Here is a 19,064-nt window from a genome sequence, read left to right on the forward strand (position 1 = left end):
CAGCTAAGTTACAGAACACACATTAAGAATCATTAAGCACCATAAACTCTAAATGCTCATAATAGTGTCAGAAATCCCCAGTTCCCATTCTACATAAATTGGGCTATAGAGCTCCCGAAGTAGCACACATTTCCTTGATTTCTGTACCTTTACAATCCCAACTCGTGTTGCAGTAGCCTTCCTTTTTGCCTTAAATTCTTCTCTTACGGGGAAAAATGGAAAACCGACTGACTGAAGAGTCAAATAATAATGCTACGTGCCCGAAGTAAAGGCTTATGCCTGCAGAATTTGAACTTTTGAAATGATTTCAGTTTATCTGTGAAGCTCTAGGTAACTGCTGTCTTAACAATGCTGCATCTTCTCTTAACATGTTAAAATTAATTCACCTCAAGGCTGACAACAAGCATGAGAAATTTCAGCCTTACGGGTAATTTTTTTTCAGAAAGTTATGAAGTCACTGGCAACAAGGATTTAGCATGAAAATGCCATCTCAACCATAGCTGTAACATTGCCAGTGACATGCTATAAAGAGGATTCTGTTCAACTATGTACCTTCCAAGTTTTACAGCCTTTGCACGCACTAGGGGAACAGTCATTAAAACGCCACTTTAGAGATAAAATAAAGACCTTCTCTGCTTGTGACAAGCTTCCATCCCCTGAAAATCAAAAGCTGATGCCTCCACAGGGGGATATTTATTGCCAGTTGCACACAGTTTAAACAGGGCTATGAATAGGGTGGGGCAGAGGAGGCATTCAACAGGCTAGAAGGAGAGTTAAAATAAAAATTCTACTCGGGTGGTTTGAAGAGTTCCTTTCCACACTAACCAGCACCTCCACCCCTACACACAGTGCCGATATCCACTGAGATTCCTCTACAACCTTTAGGGAGTATTTTAATTCCCCTCTCCCTGCCTCCACCCATCTCCCCATAGAAGATGCTATCACAGATCAAGTCTGCTAAGAGAATTAATTAAAACTCATCTCAGGAGGCAATTTGCATTTATAAACAGATGAGTGTGCAAGCTAGGCAAAAGTTTTCAGAAAAAATACCCAGCTTTTTTTTTTTTTTAAAAAAAATTACTCTTAGGTCACTTCACCGTTCTAGGTTAGTTTTCTTCTAAAGAGGAATGATCCTTGAAAATAATTCAGGATAGATTAAGGAACCCTTTTTTAAAAAAATGGTTTCTGCTTGGATTTTGCAATTATCTCTCATTTCTCCTACTCTAAACTAATTAACATTTTATTTCTTCAAATATCTATTAGAAAAAATTATACAAACATCCTAAATAGAATGAGAATTACATAAGAAGGGCCATACTGGGTCAGACCAAAGATCCATCTATCCCAGTATCTTCTGACAGCGGCCAATGCCAGGTGCCCTAGAGGGAATGAACAGAACAGGTAACCATCAAGGGATCCATTCCTTATCACCCATTCCCAGCTTCTGGCTAACAGAGGCTAGGGACACCATCCCTGCCCATCTTGGCTAATATCCGTTGATGGACCTATCCTCCATGAATTTATCCAGTTCTTTTTTGAACCCTGTTATAGTCTTGGCCTTTACAACATCCTCTGGCAAGGAGTTCCACAGGTTGACTATGCATTGTATGAAAAAATACTTCCTTTTGTTTGTTTCAAACCTGCTGCCTATTAATTTCGTTTGGTGACCCCTAGTTCTTGTTGGATCACTATACTATACATGTTAGAGGCATACAAAAATCCAGACATGCACATAAGCATTTCAGAAGTGTAAAAACAAAAACAATGTAATGCAAGGGAAAACCGCTAGCACTCAGGGGACACTGGCCTATCTCAAAAACCAAAAGGAACAGTGCTAGAGTAAGGGAGAGCAAAGGGGAAGCTCTTCTTTCTCCTCTCTCTTCTCCTTTCCTCCGTTTACAGAGCTCTTCCCTCTCAGATAGTGAGGTGAAGACAATCCACTACTCAGCCAACCAACCACCCTACAGATAAGCTGCGGGACAACCCGCCTGCCACCACCACTCCTACTGCTGTAGAACATCTACTAGCTGGAAGGATTATTTAGGATCCTCTATACGATGCTAGGGAATGGGTTCAAGAGTGGTGGGTCAAAGGTTGAAGGACGAATGGCTAGGGGTTTGGGTGGTAGCGGGAGAAAGGACTAATGGATTTTGGCCGAGAAATTGGGACTTGGGTCGTATTTTGCCCATGGACGGTAACACAAAGCAGCAGTTGACATAGACAGTTTTTGAGGATGCTCCTTTTTGGAGTTTTGACAGCACATCACTAATCTGGGATCAGAAACATAAATACTTTATAAATGGTGGCCTAACTATTTACGTGCAGAAATATTCCAGCATTATCTCCTCTCACTGGAAAGCACAAAACAAACGGATTGCCTCAGACACTTCAAAATGAGTCAGACTACTAGACCTCTTCTTTATCAGTTCATCTGAGCAGTGCTCTCCTGCCCACTCCCCACCAAGAAAGCATGGACACCAAATCTTCACGAAGATCATATATATTAATCATGCTATCCTGGCCACGAGCATTACCAATGGACTCAAGTGTACAGAGTTACCACGAAACTGCTGTACAGTACTCTCAGACGCTAATAATTACACTTGCCATGCCCTGTCTCTTAGGAAAAAAAAAAAAAAAAGATTTATTCCCATTCACCAAATATAAAAATACAGCCAACAACAAAAAATAGCTCATGCTTTGAGCTGTATTGAACAGCTAAAAGTTTGCTATGATTTACTTGTCTTCCTTCCATTTTGGAGTTTCTAGAGATGTTAATGTACAATTCTGGGGATGATATAGGTTATATGATTCCAAACTCTTTGACAAGCAAAAGATACCCAAATGTCCATAAATTATCAGTATATAAACCAACTGGCATATCATTTTAAAACAAAGTAACCGGCGACTAATATATGGCTAACTGTAACCAAAAAACACCCCTTCATTGTGGTGAGCATATAAATCCACTTCACATCTAATACAAATGATTCCATGTAAATAAATCCATGAATTACTGCAGCAGTTCATATTCATCAGCTTTTAAAAAGCGAAAACATAAGTCACTCACAAAGTTGTTTTTTCACTCCCAATCTTTGTCGCTATAGCCACATCTCAGCTGTCTCGCCATTACCTTCTGGATGCCTTCCACTCAACTTCAGCTTTGCTTGGCCAAAATGGAACTTCCCTATCTTTCCTCCAGAGCCCTCTTCTGGGTCACTGTTGACAACAGTGTCATTCTTCCGGTCTCTCAAGACTGTAAGTTTGGAGTCATCTTTGACTCTCTCTCTCTTTCTCACCCCATATATCTAGGCTGTTTCCAAATCTTACTGCTGCTTCTTCCATAATATCCTTCCTATCCTCCCTGCCCACAGATGAAACTTTTATCTCCTGCTTTGATTACTGTAACCTCCTCCTCAACACTCAGTTCACTCTCTGGTCCATATCAAATGACGCTACTGAAGACAGTCTCTCCAACCACTGCCCTCTTTAAATCCCTCCACTGGCTCTGCTTCTTCCACTATATCAAGTTCAAGTTTCTCTGCCGGACCTTCAAGACCCTTCAGACTCTGTCCCTCTGACCTTATCCACTTGTTTTTGTTACTCACAGCCATTCTCTTCAGCCAAAGACACCAACCGTGACCACCCACTTGTCTGCTCATTCCCACAAACATCTTCATCCTTACTTCAACACCACCCGTTACGTGTGGATTGTTCTCCTTGATATGTGATCTGATCATTCCTCCTTTTAATCCCTTCTCCAGGCCAACTTCAGCTGTGACAACTACAAGAAAGTAGCCAGTGTTAAATGGCAAGACTCAGGGCAGTTGGAAAATACTGCTATTTCTGTAATTAAAAAAAAACTAAAAAAAAACTAGGTTGCAAATATGAATATAGAAATATACCAATATACTGCATATATAAAATGTATATATTTAATTGTCTCCCTCCCTACCCAGTCTTTGTATGTTACTTCTGTTGTCACTATGTAAACTCTTTGGGGCAGAGACTTAGTCTCCCTCAACATCTCCCTCTGATTCTGATTGTGGTTTCCGGGTGCTGCTGGAATATAAATATTTACTACCAACAGCTCTCTAGTGGCCCAAGTGCTATAACTCAAGTATCATGCAAGAGTGCAAACAAAAGCTAGCAAGAAGCAACGATTTCTGCACTTTTGGGAGTGGTAGAAGGTAAGAAGAGGAGCACTAGTAGTTACCATTCCCTCTACCCCAACCCAGGAATGCCTATTGATACTGAAGTGGCTGTCTCTCTAGTACTGTTATATAACACTATTATATAACTTCTTATAGCAATATCCTTTCAGTGAAAACACAACAATCTTCAGTGGCTCATTATAGAGCTATTTTCCCCATGGAGGAAAAAAAAATCGGTTACAAAAAGCTGTGCTTTAATCAGGACGCGAGTGTTCTCAACATTGTTATTTGTAGAAGGGCATGTGCGTAGATTACTGCACCATACACTTGCCCTCTGAAAACAGCATATGGGCAGCTATTATTCTTTAACATTTCTTTTATTCCCATCTCAGTAACTAATAGAACTAATATTTTATTCATATCTTAGTAACTAATAGAACCAACCACAGAGGTTTTTTTTTGCCTCTTAATACAAATCCTCATCACAGAGCATGAAAAAACCCTTACAACCCAATCTTTCACAAAAGGTGAAATTAGTTTCTTTGGAAGGGGAATAAATTGATAGGGCATTGTTAATTCCAGACATTTCCCATAAAGCAAGTAAACAATCTATAATGTCAACAGATTGATGAGCCAAATGAAAATACAACCAAAACATCTGAACATTCAAATAGTCAATAGTTAACATCTATGATTTTGCACAATTTACAAAAGATCTAAAAGCCCATTTAGAATCCACAGATATAACAAAGTTGCCTGAAAGAAATAAAAACAAGGAAGAAAAATACAGAACACAACCCAAAACATGGAAACAAAAACAAGACACACTTACTTCAGATTTGGAGGACATGTTTTCTTCCATGTCAGAATCATTGGGATCCACAATATCATCAAATGGTGGTAAAGTTGCTTTTTTCTTCTCCAGTGTCTCACTTTCCAGTTTGACCTTCCCCATCTTAAGCTGAGATTTATCCCTTATTTGTTTTTTGTCAGCAGAACAAGTAAGTATCAGGGAGGGAGCACTAGAAAAACTTCGAAATAAAGCCTCCGAACTACTTTTTTTCCTTTTTTTGGCAGTAAGTTCCTCAGAATCTGTAGTGGGGGCCCTTTTTGTAGGGGCCTTCTTTTCTTGCTGCTGTCCACCTGTTATAGTAAGGATGCTATTTTCAGATTTTGGCTCCTTGGACATGGGTTTGGGTTCCTTGAAGGCCATCTTAGGAACAATTTTTTCATCTTTCAGTGGTTTGTTTTCTTTGGGTTTCTTAGAGGATTCTTTGGAAGATTTGTTGTGTTCCCTGGAAGGTTCTTTGAAGGCACTTTTATGTTCTTTTGAGTCTTTAGACGGTTTTTCCTTGTGCTCCTTTGTTAATTTATGGGGCTTTGAAAAACTGTTACTACTGCTGCTGCTGTTTGTGTTTATATTCTTATTGGGGTCCTGCAACAAGGATAAGCACAGAGGAGATTTAAAACAAAGACAAAAAACAGTATGAGCGCAAGATTTAACCTACACACATGGATTACAAACTGTAGAATTTGTTCACTTTAAGAACACATTCATAGGTTAAAACAATTCTTCTATGTTCCCCCTTTTAAAAAATTGGCAATCTTATCTTAAGAAACACATAGCTGATTTATTTTAAAGATGAATACAGTACCTCAGTGGTTGTAAAAGGTGGACCTTTTCAGTGAGTTATAGTGCAATAAGAGCATCTAAGACACTGCAGAACGCTCCTCTAAATTGTTTGGCAGGTAGTTAGGACAATTTTAACTTCTGAACAAAGTTGGGTTTAAGTAGTACAAAGGAGAAGAGCACAAAAAAAAAAGAAGTTCAGGACTTTCTAAGAGGAAATGTCAAGTGTGAAAAGCAAAACAGTTATGACAACAAGGCAGGTCAGCCACCTGTACTTCATAGCACAACTACAACCATGCGAGGGTCGGACGCATGTTGCAACCACAACATTTCAGGCAAGATCTTATGTCCTCCCCAACTCTTTCCACAGTTCATTTCTCATACAGAACGATAAATTCATAGATAATTCCTAAAACCCACCTGGATACCCAATATTTAAATGAAGTCCTCTTTGCTTCAAACTCATGGTGTGGAAAAAGAGCTGTAGAGTAGACTGTGCTAGGGGAGGGAAACCTTTAACCTGGGTCCATTTTCTCATACTGCTGTTTACTTTTTCCTGGGTTTTGTTTATGTTGGGTATTTCCTTATGTTTTTAATTCCATCTCTGATAATGGCATTCGCTTTTGAGCAGTTCTAATGTTTAAGTAGTCCTACCAGACAAGCAAATGGCAGATATGGTAGACAATGTGATTCTTCGCCCAAATTTGCCATTGGAAAAATCTCAAAGGCCAAACACATGGTGGAGCCACCATCTTTCAAGCGGTACCAACAGTAAGGGAACCACATTTTGAACCACTAAAAATGCTATTTCTGGGACTTCTTATTACATATGATCTGACCCCATCGTTCCTGGCCTGATTTTCAAAAGGTGCTGACCTCACCAGCCACTCACATAGATAGAGCACTAAGAACCTCTGAAAAATCATTCATTCCAGAGATGTTAACACCAAATGCTTATGGTAGTTATCCCCAGAAACAAGTTTATTTTTACTGAACTAGTAATTCTGAAAGAACAAAACCCAATTTCCAACAAGTAACATATGCTCAAAGTAAGGCTAATTATTTTCCTATAGGTTGATTACATAATAATATCTTAAATATATTTTTATTCAAATATTCCTAAATGTTAAACACATTTTGATGAAGAAATGTATACAATTCAAGTGACTGCATACAGTTCTCAAACTGCCAGAGAATTTCCTTTCTCCATGGCAAAAATAAAAGTCGAAAATGGCATAGAAATTCAAAAGAATTTTAGAACTTCATGGAACCAAGGGAAGTTTTGGGTGTGCAAACAAACAATAAAATCTACAAAATACTGTAATTTGGGGGTCATAAAATTATGATGTAAAATAGTGCATGCACAAATAGGATTCATTTACTCACGACATGAACAACCATTCCAACATACTATAGTACTCTTTTCTTTTGCTTAGAAAGCAACAAGAGAACCCAGATGACAAGCAGTGAATTAAATCAGTAGGATCATCTAGCTCACGAACAGAAGAATTACTGGAACAGCACAATGACCCAAATATTGTACTTGAGTATACTGTCTCAAGCAGTGATCTCCATCAATTTTCTCAGTAAAAGAGGGGAAAACAGAGCACCTTAGCCACTGTTTCGGAGTAGCAGCCGTGTTAGTCTGTATTCGCAAAAAGAAAAGGAGTTTACTTGTGGCACCCTAGAGACTAACCAATTTATTTGAGCATAACCTTTCATGAGCTACAGCTCACTTCATCGGATGCATTACTGAATGCATCTGATGAAATGAGCTGTAGCTCACGAAAGCTTATGCTCAAATAAATTGGTTTCAGAGGAACAGCCGTGTTAGTCTGTATTCGCAAAAAGAAAAGGAGTACTTGTGGCACCTTAGAGACTAACCAATTTATTTGAGCATGAGCTTTCGTGAGCCACAGCTCACCAAGGTTCCTCCCCCACTCTGAACTCTAGGGTACAGATGTGGGGACCTGCATGAAAAAACCCCCTAAGCTTATCTTTACCAGCTTAGGTCAAAACTTCCCCAAGGTACAAAATATTACACCCGTTATCCTTGGAATGGCCGCTACCACCACCAAACTAATACTGGTTACTGGGGAAGAGCTGTTTGGACGCGTCTTTCCCCCCCAAAATACTTCCCCAAAACCTTGCACCCCACTTCCTGGACAAGGTTTGGTAAAAAGCCTCACCAATTTGCCTAGGTGACTACAGACCCAGACCCTTGGATCTTAAGAACAATGAACAATCCTCCCAACACTTGCACCCCCCCTTTCCTGGGTACACATCTGATGAAGTGTACATCTTTTCCACGGTACACATCTGATGAAGTGAGCTGTGGCTCACGAAAGCTCATGCTCAAATAAATTGGTTAGTCTCTAAGGTGCCACAAGTACTCCTTTTCTTTTTTCAAATAAATTGGTTAGTCTCTAAGGTGCCACAAGTAAACTCCTTTTCTTCTTAGCCACTGTGCAACACAATAGCATGGTGTGTGTGCGTGTAAGGTTTCTCTAACTGTCGTCTATCTCAAGAAGTGTTCACCCTATAGCATGAGAACTGATCATCCTAATTTTTTTTCCACACGACTGTAACTGCCAGCACTGTTCTTACCAAGCATCTAATTCTTCTTTCAATCTTCCTAAGCAAGTTACTTCAACAATATCCAGCAACAGTGAATTTCATAAATTAATGTATGGCAAAATTTGTAATATGTGGTTATTCAACCTTAGTTGAATTATGCCAACTAAATTTCTGTGTTTAACCTGTTTAGGGAGCTTTCTCCCTATTTTGATGGTCAGATATTTAAACTTATTGCTATAAAAAAATATTTGTAATGCTAATTGTAACGCTGGTAAACCAAATGCCAGCTCTGGCTAAGGCCATAGGCATTAGCTAAAAACTGACCACCTCATGGCTGGAAACGAAACCAGCTCACCTATAGGTTAGTTTTGTTCAAAATAGGTATTAGTCATATAAGAATGTATTTAATGTTTAGACTATCAGATGCCTGTAAATTGCTGCATGCATTCATCTCATTCATAATGTCTATATTCCATGCTATAAAGAAATATGTACATTTTGGTTTGTAGCTTTGAAAATGTTTGTTCTGAACTTGTGAACCCAGCCACGGGAATCATTCCCCCTCCCCCACCATCCATCCAGGAGGACTATCAGAAATTAAATGGGAAATTATAAAAGACAAAAGATTTGTTCATTGCGTCATCCATCCATAGAGAAGTATGTGCAGAGGGCCTTGTCCCATCGGTTTTAATGATAGAAGATGGAAACAAAAATAGCTGACATGAAGATTTTTCATCTCTTTTCTGTTTGAACTCTCACAGGGCTAGAGAGTCTCAACTGAGGCAGAGCCTTGAATAGACAGATTACCACATCTCTGTCACCTTTGGGAATCATAGATAACTCACTTGTGTATATATGCTTGCTTTAATCTGTAAATAAATAATTTTATTTCCCCTAGTAAATAAACTCTAATTAGTTCATTATAGAAATGGCAACAGGTGTTCTCTTTGGTGTGTGATCTCAGATACAAATTAATCTGGGGTAAGTGACTGGTCTGTTAGGACTGGAAACAACCTCAGTATTTGTGATTTTGGTCTAAGCGACCATTTATCACTAAGTCCACTTGGTGGGGTGAAAGATAGTGTGGTTTGTAATATTAGCTTGGTTTGACTCAGGAGTGGAGACCAATGTAGCCAGTGATATCTCAGTAAACAAAATATTTTAAAAAGATCCTTAAAATCTTTTTGAAATTTTGGAAGTCAAGGAGAGCTTGTTAAATAAGACCTATATGTAGAGTCTGGTGCATATTTGCCAATTAGAACAGTATAAGTGTTGTAAAGAAAATTTTGTTGCTGAGAATGGGAACTACCTCAAAGTGAAAGGGAGAGCTGAGGCTTTGGCCTTAATTTGGTTGAATTAGTGTTCACTCAAGCCCCATTCAAGTTGCCAAGCAGATGACGTACCTGCTGCGGAGAACTGGGAAATGTCTGTTTTTTTTCAAAGGAAAGAATGAGACACTCCGTTCCCCTCCCCCCCATAATCACCAGGATGAAGGAAGGAGTTAACGTCTCTCTCTTCTAATGGGAAGAAGCAATAGATCTGAAACCCTAGAAGCATGGAAACTTCAAAGACTATTATATTTGGATATGTCAGATCCTGTGGGGCACATGGAATATTCAAAGACTTTCGTATCGATAAACGTTCTAGGTCTTTATCTTCCTGGCTCTGGGTGGTTTTGGGGAACTGGGAATCCCTTGGGGTTTATTAATGCAAAGTCACTGTGCTGGTTATAAAGCTACCCAGCCCTTTGAAGCATTGACTGGTTTTATCTGTTTCAGAAGGACTGGGGAAAAAAAGACCCCTCACTGTATGAAGTGTCAGCCTGAACTGATTCTGTGACCCTCACTTGATCCACAAGCTGACATGAGACTTTAACCAAGAGGACAAAACCCTGCTATAAGAGTTTGAAGGATTTTTGAAACCTACCATGGTCTCCATATGGAAGATGGGCAACGCCTGGTACGTTTAACATGGATGTAGACCATTTATTGTTTAATTGTATATTTTCTCTGTAATGCTTTTGTTCTAAATAAATGAACTGTGCTTCATGAAAGCTGACTGGTCGCTGGTAAACACTGTCAAAGCCCTTGGGAGACAGCAGAATAGCAGGCACTAAAGTAAGATCAGACCTGTTGGAATAAACACAACCCTAACACACTATTCTGGAGGGAGAGGAATGTGAGTTCCTGCCCCATACGGTACTCTTGAGAGAGCAGAAGTGCAGTTAAACCTGGAACTGATACATCTACAATTCCCTGATCTTTATATCACGTATATAAAAATTATGCACTTAACTATATAACTACCTTGTTTTTCGTCAGTTGATGTTCATTCACCATTCTGTGCTGATAAGCATCTGTTTTTTTGGGAGGGAGTTTCCCGGCGATGGGGGTGGGAACCCTCCTGCCTATCTGTAGCTGTGGTTTATTTGGCTGCCTTACACTGCCACATGTTTACAATGAGGAAGAGGGAAACATTTAACTTTTGGGAACTGCTGTTGGAGTAACCACAATTCAGAATGTGACAGCAGCAGAACATGAGAAATGCAATGAGCAAACTAGGGTCACAGTAACACACAACCTCTATTGAGGTTGACTAATTTTAAAAATATAGTTTGTAGAACTGATCTGAAAACAGAGATGGCCTTTCAAATAGAACTTGTGACAGTTAGATGGGATGTTAGAGCAGGGTACACATGTTGTGCTGTGCAGCTATACTTGTTATCTAATTAGCAAGACACTGGCAGAAAACTCTTCAGAACTTGTCTAATTTAGATGTTTAGGCTGTGCTCATCAGTGTAGGAGCTGAGACTATGTCTACACTGCCCCACAGTTTGGACTATGGGGTGTGAACAGAAGTGTGCACCGAAGTGCTGCACTCTAACTCCCCCATGTGGATGCTGCAGGTGTGAACTTAGATTCCTAGTTCACATTAACGTAGTCCTCTTTGAAAATGAATACGTTAAAGACAAACTAGATTATCTTTCAATTTGCGCCCGCAGCATCCACACAGGGGAGTTACAACATAGCATTTTGGTGTGCACTGCTATTCATCCCCCCGTAGTCTGAACCTGGGGCTAAGTAGACAAACTGTAATGTCTTCCAAATATTAGAACTATGAAATCACAACCTCTCTCTTCCTCCCCTTTCCCTAGATGTAAGGGGAAGAGGAACAGTTAATTGTTTTGGTTTTAATGTTTGTATTTTTGTTACTTAAAATATTTTATTTAGTTTTGTGACATTTTAAAGAAACCTATCCAGAGCTTTCCTCAAACAATATGTCAAAAATACAGTACTAGTACATGCATAAACACAGCAGCCACCATAACACCAGAAAACAAATAAACAAACTCCAAAAGCCTGAGAAGAAACTTGGGGATGGGGAACAATCAGAGACTGACCCACAAGACAGACATTTTTCATGGGTATATATTTAAAAACAAAACTGGTATTGCCAGGTCTTCAGAGCCAACAGTAAGGAATCAAAACATTAGAGCAGGTTAAAAATTTTCTGATGGAATATTTTTCCACTGGAAAATGCCAATTCCTCAAAATCTAATCAATTTCCTACACAATGGAAAAATCTGGCCTCTGCCCAGCTCTACCAACCATAAATGAAATGCGGCTGAGATAGGAAATTCAGTAGTCTAGCTGAGAAGACTGTTCTCCTTGAATGCATTCTCACTGTGGGTCTAAATCACACTAGTATTTTAAATATATTAGACAGATTTTGAAACTTCCCGATTCATCCATCAAATTAATATGCACTCCACTAATCATATAACTGGAAAGGACCTCGAGAGGTCATCTAGTCCAGTCCCCAGCACTCGTGGCAGGACTAAGTATTATCATTCTAGACCATCCTTGACAGGCGTTTGTCTAACCTGGTCTTACAAATTTCCAATGATGGAGAGTCCACAACCTCCCTAGGTAATTTATTTCAGTGCTTAACCACCCTGACAGTTAGGAATTTTTTCCTAATGTCCAACCTAAACCTCCCCTGCTGCAATTTAAGCCCATTGCTTCTTGTCCTGTCCTCAGAGGTTAAGAACAATAATTTTTCTCCCTCCTCCTCATCACAACCTTTTATCTATTTGAGGGCGTGTACTTGTGGCATACTAATGAAAGATGAGTGCCTTTAAACACTAAGCAGTAAATAAAATCTACTACTCCTCTTAAATGCTGACATTTGAATGTTTGAAGGTAAAGCACTTCCCCACTTCCCATGCCACTAATTAAAACAAAAACAAAAACATTAATCATTCCTGATTTTAGTCAAGACCATTTTCCTGGAGTTTTGAAGTGTGTGCATATGTAAGGTTTAAGTTCTATGTAAAACAAACCCCAAAGGCAAGATCTAGTGACTAGTGATGTTTTTATAGTCCATGTGGAAGGCCAAAGTCGGATTCTTAGTTGTCAGAGTAACAGCCGTGTTAGTCTGTATTCGCAAAAAGAAAAGGAGTACTTGTGGCACCTTAGAGACTAACCAATTTTTTTGAGCATAAGCTTTCGTGAGCTACAGCTCACTTCATCAGATGCATCCGATGAAGTGAGCTGTAGCTCACGAAAGCTTATGCTCAAATAAATTGGTTAGTCTCTAAGGAGCCACAAGTACTCCTTTTCTTTATTCTTAGTTGTGTTCTTTCATGTCTTGGCCAACCAAGGGCCAGGGTAATGTCCTCAGTAGGGGTGTCTGGAAAACAAGAATTCCATTTCATGGAAAAGGTTTCAAAATCTGTCTTTTTTCTGGTCTGAATCAGAGAGAACAGGGACCTGAATCTGGATCTCCCACATCTCAGCTGAGTGCCCTAATAACGGAGCTATAGGGTAATTCCTACATTGCAATGTCAGCCCAGGATTAGTAGAACTCAAGGTACAGCACCCTTTGTTTGTTAACCTAAGGCTTGAGCATCTACACACATTTGTTACTGAAGTTTAGGAATTGCTGAACCCTAGGTCCCAACCTGGGTTCCAGCATCTAGGCTGCATTATGTGAGTCTAAGGGCTTGTCTACACTTACCGGGGGATCAACACATGGTGATCAATGCATCGACAGTCGATTTAGCGGATCTAGTGAAGACCTGCTAAATCAACCGCAGACCACTCTCCCATCGACTCCCTGGTAAGTGTAGACCGGACTCTCGACCGAACAAGAAGTGCAAGAGGAGTCGACGGGAGAATGTCTCCTACCGACATAGCGTAGTGTGGACCCCACAGTAAGTAAATTTAAGTATGTCCAAGTAAATTTAAGTAAGTAAAATTAAGTAAAGCTAATGTGCTCAATGCTTTTTTTGCCTCTGTCTTCACTAACAAGGACAGCTCCCAGACTGCTGCGCTGGGCATCACAACATGGGGAATAGATGGCCAGCCCTCTGTGAAGAAAGAGGTGGTTAGGGACTATTTAGAAAAGATGGACATGCACAAGTCCATGGGGCCAGATGGCATCCGAGAGTGCTAAAGGAATTGGCGGCTGTGATTGCAGAGCCATTGGCCATTATCTTTGAAAACTCGTGGCGAACAGGGGAAGTCCCAGATGACTGGAAAAAGGTTAATGTAGTGCCAATCTTTAAAAAAGGGAAGGAGGAGGATCCTGGGAACTACAGGCCAGTCAGCCTCACCTCAGTCCCCGGAAAAATCATGGAGCAGGTCCTCAAGGAATCAATCCTGAAGCACTTACATGAGAGGAAAGTGATCAGGAACAGTCAGCATGGATTCACCAAGGGAAGGTCATGCCTGACTAATCTAATCGCCTTCTATGATGAGATTACTGGTTCTGTGGATGAAGGGAAAGCAGTGGATGTATTGTTTCTTGACTTTAGCAAAGCTTTTGACACGGTCTCCCACAGTATTCTTGTCAGCAAGTTAAAGAAGTATGGGCTGGATGAACGCACTGTAAGGTGGGTAGAAAGTTGGCTAGACTGTCGGGCTCAACGGGTAGCGATCAATGGCTCCATGTCTAGTGGGCAGCCGGTGTCAAGTGGAGTGCCCCAGGGGTCGGTCCTGGGGCCGGTTTTGTTCAATATCTTCATAAATGATCTGGAGGATGGTGTGGATTGCACTCTCAGCAAATTTGCGGATGATACTAAACTGGGAGGAGTGGTAGATACGCTGGAGAGCAGGGATAGGATACAGAGGGACCTAGACAAATTGGAGGATTGGGCCAAAAGAAATCTGATGAGGTTCAATAAGGATAAGTGCAGGGTCCTGCACTTAGGACGGAAGAACCCAACGCACAGCTACAGACTAGGGACCGAATGGCTAGGCAGCAGTTCTGCAGAAAAGGACCTAGGGGTGACAGTGGACAAGAAGCTGGATATGAGTCAACAGTGTGCCCTTGTTGCCAAGAAGGCCAATGGCATTTTGGGATGTATAAATAAGGGCATAGCGAGCAGATAGAGGGACGTGATTGTTCCCCTCTATTCGACGTTGGTGAGGCCTCATCTGGAGTACTGTGTCCAGTTTTGGGCCCCACACTACAAGAAGGATGTGGATAAATTGGAGAGAGTCCAGCGAAGGGCAACAAAAATGATTAGGGGTCTGGAACACATGACTTATGAGGAGAGGCTGAGGGAATTGGGATTGTTTAGTCTGCAGAAGAGAAGAATGAGGGGGGATTTGATAGCTGCTTTCAACTACCTGAAAGGGGGTTCCAGAGAGGATGGTTCTAGACTATTCTCAGTGGTAGAAGAGGACAGGACAAGGAGTAATGGTCTCAAGTTGCAGTGGGGGAGGTTTAGGTTGGATATTAGGAAAAACTTTTTCACTGGGAGGGTGGTGAAACACTGGAATGCGTTACCTAGGGAGGTGGTAGAATCTCCTTCCTTAGAAGTTTTTAAGGTCAGGCTTGACAAAGCCCTGGCTGGGATGATTTAGTTGGGGATTGGTCCTGCTTTGAGCAGGGGGTTGGCCTAGAGGACCTTCCTGAGGTCCCTTCCAACCCTGATATTCTATGATTCTATGTCGACTTCAGCTACTTTATTCATGTAGCTGAAATTGTGTAACTTGGATCAATCTCCCCCTGTAGTGTAGACAAGGCCTGAGTCCAACCAACTATAATTCAGACTTTCTAGCACTCTCTCAAAATGTGGCTGCTCTAGCCCTTTGTTGGTGGTGCAGTGTGGAAAAACTTGACTGTCCACCAAACTTGACTAACCAGAAGACAAAGAAAGTCAGCCTGTGGGATTGTGATTACTTTTGGCAGACCGCCAGAGCATGAGTCCTGTAAGGCTGCATCTACACTGCAAAGCAACAGGGCTTGACCCTGGATCTTTCCTTGACAGCTGTGAAATAGGTCTTGGAGAGTTGAAGGATTAAGTAGTATGGAAACCCGGCCCAGCAGCCCTCCTTGGGTTTTTAAAAGAAACAAGTCCCCAATTTAAAATTATCTTCTAAATCCAGGAAATTGATGTGCTTATTGAAACCATGGTATCAACATTATGCTCGCCGTGGATGAATTCGTCTCCACATTCATGCATGTAAAGAATTACTTCATCAACCACTAGGACAGCCCCTCACTATAACTCAGAGATTCACTGTCACCTAAGTGAATACATTCTTCTCAACCTCCACCCCTTGTGTAATCACTCTACATGACTCAACAACAGCTGGAAGAAAACAGCATGGGAGGCACGAAATGTAATGCGAAACAGTAGTATTTTCATTCATCACATTCAATTAACGTATGAGAATTAATTAAATAACTGGGCATACTGATAGAGATACATGAAAGTTCACCTATACTCTGTGCTGTATAGATCTTAGTGCAAACAAGAATGTATTTTTTAATTTATTTCCTTGTATTTTTTTTTAAACGAAGTGCTCTGAAGCATTTGATTTTCTCTCCACCCTAAGAAACACTGCAAACAATAAAAGTGAGTGACAGATTCTGTTGCTGAAAGTGACACGCCAACTAAACCTTTCTTTCAAGTGATGATTGTAACATTTAGATTGTGGATTATTGGCTGATAATGTATTTACATACCACAGTTTACCTTTGCCTATCTGTCAAATATCTAGTTGAAACAACCCAAGTGAATCATTCTATACTTTCTTTGGTATCTTGTATGACAAACATCAAAAGGATAATTAATATAGAGATTACATGCTTGTTAAAATACCCAAGTAAATTAAACAGAAGTACACATATTTCTGCAAGAAACATAATCCCCTTGATATAGCAGGAGTAACAGACCTGTAAAAGAAACGTTTGGGAGAGCATGATACAGTCAGGAAGTACTTTTCATAACGTACAGACTGTGGCAGTCAATAAAAGAGAAAGCGCCTAGAGACTTAATCACCACTGGGATTATAAAGCAAAGACATGGGGAAAATGGAGGATCTAAAACAACTGTTGGTTCCCATGCAAAGGCACATCAGGACTTCATGTTGCAAAACGTAATCTCCCAGTTTGGTTAAATAAGTGCCAGAAGGCAAGTGCCTTCCTATGAAAATGTTTTCAAAGAACTCAAGTAGCAGATACGATGAAGGTAGTTAGCAACTGTAGCAATTTTGGTTCATTTAGTCATTAAACTGGCTATAGCGGCACTGCCAACCTAAACTAGTGCATTCTATGTTTTGTCTAGAAATTAAAACAAGTGGTCATAACACACATTTTATTTCTAGGTGTAATAAAGTCATTACTTCATATTTCATAGCTGTCTCCAAATAATCTGGAAGCATTAAGGTAAGAACAGGGAGTTAGCCTCACAAATTTGCCTCCTGAATTTAGGCTCACGGGAGGCAAATGTATGTCAGATGGAGTAGTTGCTTAGTTTCAGAAATTCAAGTTAAAAATGACTTCTGCCATTTTGTAATACTGAGCTTTTAATGTAAATATTCCATTTTTGAATCTTGCTTCACAGTATCAATCAATTTGGAAAGGTTTTGGTGTACAGCAGAGAGAATGCGCTAACAAATCATACAGCAGAAGGTAAGAGGGGAGACAATTCCTTCTTCGGAGGGAAACTTAATATTTTAGTGTCCCCTGCCCTGTTTTATTCACTACAATTTGTAGTTTTTTCCCTAAAAAGTATTTTCCCCTACTGATTGTTCATTTCTCAGACATTACAGCCCTCTTTCTCCTAAAGCTTTCAACGAGGTCTGATCCATCTGGCAGATTGTATTGTAACCAGCAATGGCAGAAAAACAGAAAAACATTTTGGAGTTAGCTCACTGTAGTCAAAGAGCCAGCAGGGGGAGCACAAGACACTGTTTTTCTGTAGGCGAGGAATTTAATGGCTACTGCTCTTAGAAAGTAAATGGCATTACTCGGTGACTGATAGACTGATTCCAAAGGACTCTCCACATCAGATAATTATAAAATAGATTAAAATGTGGTTGTATAGTACTAGACACTGTCCCTGTATATTTTGCATATTTAAAAAAATTAAATGAAAAAATCAGTACAACACACTTAAGTAATATAATTATTACTAGCCCTGATTTAACATGTCACTTGGGATATTTATATATTCCCAAAGTATCCAGAGTCCTTGAAAACGTACACCTTAAAGAATGTTAAAGACAAGAAACTTATTTCTTCACCAAAACCCCTTGGCTACATCATGTTTATCACATTAAATTATGTAAGGCGATACAGACACCCATGTTTTTGAATCCGTATTTCAGAAGAATATGTTAGAGTAAGCCAAGTGTGATGGTTCTGTATTACCAATTAGTCCCTTCTGATTTTGGACAAGTGAACATTTAGCCAACAATATCCATTTTTCTTCTTTTCTTTGCACTCACAGGGTACTGCCCGTGAGCTGTGCAATTCTTCCTTGAATAAACCTAACTAGGAGTACTGTATAACAGTCTGAAGTCAGTGAGTGGGAAGCTAACATTCTTGGACTTCTTGGTTTAAATATTTACAGTTAAGACCCATTGTCAATTTCAATAGTACCCTACATCTGTAAATCTAAACTGAAACCTGAAAACCCTACCCATGAAATATAGACTAAAAGAGCCATTCAATAATCTTTAACTGCAACTTTAGAGAGTGCTGTAAAAAGTTACATTTGCTCACTTGTACACTCTGTTCACACCAATAAGGAAGCTACACTGAAGTTGATGAAGTAACTCTAATTTACACCAGTTGCGGGTCTTGCCCTAAGTAAATACTACTCCTCAACAAGTTGGGGCTTAAAAAATTCCCAAAAGAAGTGGATTTCAATTTACAGCATGTTACCATAGAAGAATACACAACATTTTAATAGTAACCGGGCTACGATTACATTACATGTCCATTCCTCCAAACACAAGCAATAAGCCTAAATAAGGCAACGCCTTGGAGCATATTTTTTCTGATATTTGTACCTGTTGCCATGAGCACAGAGTAATACTGCTGTCTATGTTGTATGTGAGGCTGGGAGGAGACAAGGCTGTTTCTGAGGGGAGATGGCTGAATTATCCTTCCCACTGGCAAGTAATGCAATGTACTGATACAATGACTCTTTCCACCACTAAACATTGCAGCGAACATCAGTTAAAACTGAGCAAAAAAGAAAGTGATTAATTAGAGGACTATCCCCATGGCTCTGGCATGCCACGCTCCTTAGTGAGGGTTTATAGTGATAATTTATTGATATTTTATCTCTCTGGATCTCTGACAAAGGAGAAAAGGAATAGCTAGGTACCTATGGCTAAAATTAAAACAATGATTTAAATCAGACACTATTACTGTTACATGCCCTAATTAAGTAATCA

General features: G+C 40.0%; 1 protein-coding gene across 3 annotated transcripts in view; it reads right to left on the reverse strand.

Moving 5' to 3' along the window:
- The window catches only part of MLLT3 (MLLT3 super elongation complex subunit), a 224,139-nt gene that overhangs the window by 51,563 nt on the left and 153,512 nt on the right, over positions 1-19,064 (reverse strand). For all 3 annotated transcript variants that reach the window (XM_048851070.2, XM_048851068.2, XM_048851069.2), the window contains one exon: positions 4,987-5,589. In XM_048851070.2, the coding sequence (XP_048707027.1) occupies positions 4,987-5,589 (603 nt within the window). The remainder of the gene's footprint in view (positions 1-4,986; positions 5,590-19,064) is intronic.

This window comes from Caretta caretta, chromosome 5 (genome assembly GCF_965140235.1).
Source record: "Caretta caretta isolate rCarCar2 chromosome 5, rCarCar1.hap1, whole genome shotgun sequence".
NCBI classification, from domain to species: domain Eukaryota; kingdom Metazoa; phylum Chordata; order Testudines; family Cheloniidae; genus Caretta; species Caretta caretta.